Genomic DNA, 7,850 nt, shown 5'->3' on the forward strand with positions numbered 1-7,850 from the left:
TTTCTCGTATATGCTCATCAATTTGCTGTAGTGTTGAAACCTCATAATTAGAGGACAGAGGATAGTTGCGTCACGATGCACGGGTGTAATTCGATCTCCATTTAAAGGTCATATATTTTGGTTATTATGAAGTCCTCCATGCCCACATGAAACTGTCAATGTAAATTTGTCGCTAGAATTACAAATGGGGGCATAGAGTACAAGAGCAAGGAAGTTGTGATGAATCTGTTTAGAACACTGCTTTGGCCCCAACTGGAGTATTATGTCCATTTTAACAAGGATGTGAAGGCTTTAGAGAGGGTGCGAATAAGATTCAGGAGAATGGCTCTAGGGATGAGGTACTTTAGTTACATGGATTGGTTGGAGAAGCTGGGGCTCCTCAGAGAAGATTGAGATGAGATGGTTTTCAAAATCATGAGGGGCCTGGACAGAGTAGATCGGGAAAAACTGTGGGCAGAAGGGCTGAGAACCAGAGGACACCGATTTAAGATGGTTATAAAGATGGCTTAAAACAGAAGGAACAGCATGAGGAAAGACTTTTTTTTTTATGCAGCGAGTCATTAGGATTTGGAATGCGCTGCCTGAGAGTGGTGGAGGCAGATTTAATTGTGGCTTTCAAAAGAGAATTAAATAATTATCTGAAGAGAAATGATTTGCAGGGCTAGGGGGGAAAGGCAAAGGAATAGGATTAGGTGAGTTGCTCCTACAGAGAGCTGGCACAAAGACAATGGGTCGAATGGCCTTCTGTGCTGTAATCATTCTGATTCTGTGATAATGAGTCCCTCCTGCCAGCTGTGACAGTGTAGCACCTCCACTGGCAGAATGGTGCAATTACAGCTTGGCAATTTAACATAGACGGTTTCCATTTTAAATGGTAGACATAGGGGCAAAATCTCGTCAGAAAATGTATGCAGATGTAAATTCCTTATTTTAGATATTGAGAAACCCAGGTGAAGTGTCAAGGCTTATGGTTGACAAGTGATTGAAAGATGAATTAAATTCATTACTAATAGATAATGCTGGCAATACTGAGCAGGTCAGGTAGCCTCTGTGGACAGAGAGACAATGTTCCAGGTCGATGACCTTCCATCAGAACTAAATTCCTAAATTCATGATTTATTTCAATAGTGGTTAAACGACACCCGGCTTGGAGCTTAAAAACTTATAGACGATAGGTGGAAAGGAAGACTGGGGAAAGTAAAGCTTGTGTTAAGAATAAGTGGCAGTGTGACAGGTCCTGATTTCATGTTGGAAGGCAGAGGCATACAATAGGCAAGAGGATTTAAAGTGTAGGAGGAATGGAAGAAAATCATGCAGAGGAGCAAACACTAAGCAGTATCCGTAAAACATTTAAGAGAGGCTGGGGATGAGAGAAGGGTTGGCCGTTCAGCAGCTATTAGTTGAATGATAGATGGAACCGTGAAAGGTTCTCAGGGAACCTCCCGGTTATTGGATCAGCCTTCAGACCCAGGACTTCAAATGTTGAATGTTAATGATATTGGCCAAACCGTTCCACCAAAATGTGCGGTACAGTAATATGCAGGAACTATTTCTGCTCTTGATAGGAAAATAAAACACCATAGAATGACACAACCTTTTGAGTGCCTGTACTTCCTGGTCCTGATCTATCAGTCTTTTTGTTAACAGAGTAACCACTGTTTGTTTCCTTGTCTGGTATAAAATTGAACTGCCCCAACTCAAGCAGGACCTCATGTTTATAAAAGAAGGTATGAATAAAGATTTATTAACATTGCTTTGCATGTTGTCTCCTTCTTATTGTGCAGGTTTTGAATGAATATTTCCATAATGTCTGTGAATTAGATCTTGTCTTCAACTTCTACAAGGTAAGTTATTGTGCTGCTTTGTTCCTTCCCATCCCCCATTTTATTGTTTTCCCCTCCTACCAATCCACTTTGAAGCTCACTGCTCAGAGTGAGAAAGAGGTCAGAGATGACTTGGCCTCTAATATTTTAATTTCCCCCTCTGTGTGGGGTAAGTGCTTGGGTTTGTCCATTGTGTCCCAGGGTTGAACTCAGCAACTCAGATCAGAGCAAGTGTGGCTCACTTAAGCATTCGATGTGGGTGTCGCTGGCAAGACCAGCGTTTATTGCCCATCTCTAATTGCCCTTGAGAAGGTGGTGATGAGCTGCCTCCTTGGGTACAACTGATTGGATCGTTAGACCATTTCAGAGGCCTGTTAAGAGTCAACCATACTGCAGTGGGTCCAGGGCCACATAGGCCAGACTGGGTAAGGGCAACAAATTTCCTTCCCCCTCAGTGAACTGGGTGAGTTTTTATGACAATCTAGTAGTCTCATGGTTACAATTACTGATACTAGCTTTTTGTTTCAAATTTATTTAATAAATTGAATTTAAATTCCTTAGCCCGAACTGAATTTGTGTCTTTGGATTAGTCCGGGCCTTTGGATTGTTAGCCCAGTAATATAACCACTATGCTACCGTACACCATGGCAATTAACATAGCAAAATTGGGAAATGTTGACAACAATGACAGAAAAGACTCATCAAAAATTATGGCAACAAGTAATGAGATTTGTGTGCAGTAAATGCATGTCCTTTGTGAGATTTTTAATAGATAAATATAGCTCAGCTATATAAACCTGCTTGACCTGTTTGTTGTCACGCTTCTGTTAAATATATGTTGGATGTATGTTGTGATTTCTTGATACTAATAACAGATAGGAAAAAAGCCCCATTTAACCAACAGTCTTTAATGTTGTGCCAATATGTTTCTTGTTTGGTATCCTAGTTCATCCCCTCAAATTATTCTCATTACTACCAGGCATGTCTGTAACTACCAAAGTTTCATGCCAGTGTCAGAAAATATTTCCTCCAAATATAAATCCATTTTGGAAGCGCATATCTATTATTAATATACAGCTTAATTTTTGTAAGCAAATTTCATTCACCTACCTTTCTTGAATTCTCCCATGTAACACTGAATCTTGAATAGAGCTAGATTGATGAGCAACATAATTGTATCCCAAAGGGTTCAATTTTTCTCTTGCTGTAACTATGTCACAATCTTACCAGTTATCACTTATGCAATCCTTGTAAATGCTGTCCCACCCTTTGTTTGAGCAAGGTTCAACACTATCCAGTCATCGAATTTTCATTATACCTGTTATGGACAGGAGGGAGGTTAATTTAAACAGTACTACTTTCTCCTCTGACCACCTGTCCGTAAACACAAAGGTTTGATTTGTTTCCCTCTTTATAAGTGATGGTGTATTTCCAAACCCCTCAGTTTTGGTGCATCCAATTTTCTATTAATAACCCCACACAAACTCTAGATAGGATGAACTCAAAGGGTTAGTTTATCTACACACACTCAAAACACAAAAGAAGGTTTGCAATGTGCCCCTCATATTCAGATAGTAAAGAGAGGGATAGAGAAAAGAAAGATTTACAGTACAGAGACCACCGACAAAATAAATATTGTTTCGTATTTGGTGGGCTAAAAACCAATGCTGGATAGTTCATTTTTCCATTGGTGTTGACTTCACACAATGAGGTAAGCATGCAGAGATGAATCAGTCTTGTAGGCGATGGGAATTCCAGCAGAAGCAGGGTAGATGGGGCCAGGTGTCCAACCTGGGCCAGAGCTCCTTCAGTGTGGCCTGCTAGTCAGATGTTAAACAACAGACTGAGACTAGTCAGTTCAGCAAGGCAATATTGTTCCACAAGCCAGAGGCCCATGTCACATGACTCCTACCTCTCCACCATCTTTGACAAAGGATGTGTATCCATCACCTGGATTCCAACGACTGGTAAATGACTCAGCCGTTAGGAATCAAAAGGAAAGTTACGGAGCCTTTGTCTTAGAAGACGACCCATCTCCTTCTGGCCAACCTGGGTTATTAAATGCAGATTTCCTTTGTATAGTTCTCTTTGAAGTTGGGCTGTATAGATCACAGGTGGTCGTTGGTGGCTCCTAAGAGATAACAAGGTGTAAGTATTTCATAAAACAGCCAAGTGGTTGGTTTTGTTCAGGGGTCACAGATAGACAGTTTCAGCCATTTTAAAGGTCTTTGTTCAGTTTTTAAAATTTTACAAATAGTGATGAGCATATCTACACATATTTTATAAAAAATATACAGTGTGAGGTCTTAGTCCCTCATATAACAGGTTAATTTTGGTCGGTTGGGAGATAGAGGGAACGTTATCAGAAAATTGAGCTCTCTTGCCTATATTGATCACTATTTCTGCCTTGCTTCATATTATTGTTAGTTGAGAATGAAGAACTATATTGTCCAGAGCTTTAAAGTAAAAAAAAATTGTAGAAAATTGCTGCCTTCAATGCATAGGTGTCTCACCTAGTCTCTCAAGGGCTATTAGGGATCAGTAATAAACGTTGGCCTTGCCACCGATGCTCACATCCCAAGAACGAATAACAAAAACTTGCCGTGATATTAGATCACCCACAGAGACCCCAGGTTAGTTGATCTAATCTTAGTTAGCTGATGTCAGGGCAGAAGTGGGAATACAACAGTAAGTTTGCTTCATCGTATCTAGGCACTGAGAAGAAAATTGACCAGGATACCTAAAGAACGTACACGTAGAGCAGATATTTCCACTTACGGCCGAGGCCAGAACGAGGAGCCATAAATATAAGCTAGTCACTTAAATCCAATAGTGAAACTTTCTCCCAGGCAGTCGTTAGTATGTGAAACGCGCTACCACATTCTGTAGTTGAGAAAAGATGTATTCAAGGGGAAGCTAGATAAGCGCAAGAAGAAAGGAATAAAAGCATGTGTTGATGGGTTTAGATGACGAGGGATGGGAGGAGGCTCGTGGAGAGCATAAACTACATGGATCTGTTGGAGAAAATGGCCGTCTGTGTTGTAAATACTTTGATCCAGAAATGAATTTGAAGTGCTGAAAATACACAGCAAGTAAGTAACTTTCTGGGGAATAGATTGTCTGATAGACACACAATAACACTATGAATTCTTCTTAAGTTTCCTTTGAATTCTGCTGAAGAGCCTTGTGTGAACCTGTTAAGTAGAATGTACCATTTCTGTGCTGCAAATACTTCTCTATACTTTATAAATATGTCTTTTCTTCACCCAGTGACTCAGTATGCTAGCGATGTGAATACTTCTGGATTTCTATGTAATGACACACCTTCTGTCTCTTTTTTATGCTTGCAGGTGTACACAGTGGTGGATGAGATGTTCCTAGCAGGAGAGATCAGGGAGACAAGCCAGACCAAGGTGCTAAAGCAGCTCCTCATGCTACAATCCTTGGAGTAAAAACTTTGGTCCCAGATCGAAAGGATGTTTAAACAGCAGCACTCTCCTCTCATATTCCATTGGTGCAAGTGTGTGTGTGTGTGTTTGTATGTGTATGTCTGTGTGTATGAGAGAGGAGAGAGGAAGACAGGAAACAGTGAATGTTAACCCAATTACTACAGGAGAATGACCATTTAATCTGTCAAAACCCACTGAAATATCCTGTAATGCTTCAGCATCTCTGTAATGAGTTAATCTGATTGTATGGGGACCTCTATGCCTCTGGTTATCTGGCTGTTGATTAATCAGTATCCATATAAAGCCCTGGATTTTGTTGAATGCACTGTCAAATTAGCCCCGGCACTAGGCAAATACTTACTTTGGAGCGAGCCAATTTGATTTTGGTTAAAGAGCGAGCGCATTCACACTGCAAAACTACTAAGGTAATCTGAACGCAAGATTGAGCTTTCAGCAGTGGAACGCCAGTATTGTCACTAGAAGATCAAATAAAAGCAACAGTGGGCCTGTGAAATTTTCACTGGGTCCATTGACACAATTGTACATTTTGCTGGTCCTGCAGAGAGCCATGTACATCAGAAATATTGGTGGTGGGACCAAACTTCAGACAGGTATCACACAAGAAACACATTTAAAGTATTTTGTTTTGTGCATCCCTTGGGTGTAGTGCATGGGTGCCAGTGTGGTGGTTAAGACCACCAGTGACAACACTACAAGGCCAGTGTGCTTTTGCCTTTTTGCCAATTGCGCTGCCTTCAGTTTAGTTTTCAAGAAGCCAAGTTATTTGGCCCCAGCATCATTGTTACTTTGGGATGGTGCCCCATCTAAATTTATTACCAAATACTCTGGGAGTATTGTTTTAATTAGGCCTGTTGGAGCTAAGTAAGTGGAGCCCTATTCCAGGTGTATTCTGCATTTCGTAATGCTCCTCACTCCCAGGGACCAAAATGTAATAGTTGGTTTATACTAAAGGGGAGGGAACTATCTGGAGTTTCTGATTCAGAACTTTTTGAGGATGAGCGATTTCGCAGACGCATCTAGATGCCATTTTCTTCAGCAGGTAAGCATAATGGAAGCTGTCAAGAAAATCACCAGTCAAATAGCCAGAATTCAGTATCCCGTATTCATAGTTTACAGAGAACAGTATTTTCTTTACAATTTTTTATCATTTTTTTCGAGTAGAAAGTGGACTTTGTGATAATTAAAGCTTGTAATTAAACTGCCTTCAGGAATGTGGAGAAAATATTGTAGAAACGTTTTACTTTATTCCATTGACCAGGTCTCTGAACAATAGTGGCACAGCTGCCTGCGGCCTTGTTCCACATAATTGTTAATTAGCAGCAGAATTTCTGGATTTATAAATGTCTAGAGCTTGGAAAGCTATTGAGATTATCTGATTTAAAGAATAAATGTGAATGTTGACTGAACACCAGGGGTTGCTAGTCACTGTTCACTTTGTATTGTTGCAGGGCTGTAGGTCTGTGATTGGCACAGACCTGTATTTGGGATAAAGCAAAATGCTTTCCAAACAGTGTTTTTTTTAAAAAAAAAACATTTGCCTAGTCCTCTTTTTTTTTTGTGTGGGTGTTTGAATGAAGTACATGTGTATGGAAAATCTTGGTTTCACTTAGTGCGAGAACATGTTTGTAATTGTCGCTAGATTTGCGCTGCTGTGTTGAGACAGCAACGTGTCACAATAAATGCTAGAAATGATCGTTCTGCATTTGCAAAAACAATTAGACAGATATGCAACGGCTTGGGGGACACACACATCGAGCTCTCCCTGTCCACTGAGAGACTCCAGCGCACGTACTCTAGGCTGTCACTCCCAATGCAATTCAACAACAACAATTTGTATTTATATAGCATCCTTACCATCATAAAACAACCAAAGGTGCTTCACTGGAGCACTGTTCAACAAAACTTGACACCGAGCTACACAAGATATTAAGGCAGATGATCAAAAGGTTGGTCAAAGTTAGATTTTGAAGCAGTTTCCTAAAGAGGGATACAGTGGCAGGCAGGTTTAGGGAGGGAATTCGACATAGGGAGCTGAAGGCACAGCCACCAATCGGGGATACTCAAGAATTAGATGAGCGCAGTTATCTCAGTGTTCTGAGACTGGAAGAGGTTACAGAGATAGAGAGGGGGTGAGGCCATGGAGGGATTTGTAATCAAAGGTGAGAATTTTAAAGTAAAGGCGTTGCTTAACCAGGATCTTAGGAAACTCTGTTCTGTTGGAGCTGTTGTCTTTCAGATAAGACATTAAACTGAAGCCTTGTCTGCCATCCATTGGATGTAAAAGATTGGAGATAATGGATCAAAATAAATTCATGTTTATTTTTCTTGTTTAGTCCAAATAGTCAAAGAAGAGCAAGGGAGCTCTCTGTGGTCAATATTTATCCCTTAACCAATATCATGAAAATAAATTACCTAGTCATTATTGCATTGCTGTTTATGGGCTGCCATGTTTCCTAAATTACCAGAGTGACTACACTTCAAAAGTACTTAATTGGCTGTAAAGTCCTTTGGGATATCCTGAGATCATGAAAGGTGCTATATAAATGCTTCTTGTTCT

General features: G+C 40.4%; 1 protein-coding gene across 3 annotated transcripts in view; it reads left to right on the plus strand.

Annotated features, from left to right (window-relative positions):
• ap2s1 (adaptor related protein complex 2 subunit sigma 1) overlaps nt 1-6,986 on the plus strand; it is a 29,473-nt gene extending 22,487 nt beyond the window's left edge. For 2 of the 3 annotated variants that reach the window (XM_078533445.1, XM_078533446.1), the window contains exons 4-5: nt 1,785-1,844; nt 5,174-6,986. In XM_078533445.1, the coding sequence (XP_078389571.1) occupies nt 1,785-1,844; nt 5,174-5,275 (162 nt within the window). In that variant the 3' untranslated portion in view covers nt 5,276-6,986. The remainder of the gene's footprint in view (nt 1-1,784; nt 1,845-5,173) is intronic. The other variant, XM_078533448.1, reaches the window with a different exon arrangement.
• The last annotated feature ends 864 nt before the right edge of the window (nt 6,987-7,850 follow it).

The sequence above is a fragment of the Cetorhinus maximus genome, chromosome 32 (assembly GCF_964194155.1).
Source record: "Cetorhinus maximus chromosome 32, sCetMax3.hap1.1, whole genome shotgun sequence".
NCBI lineage: Eukaryota > Metazoa > Chordata > Chondrichthyes > Lamniformes > Cetorhinidae > Cetorhinus > Cetorhinus maximus.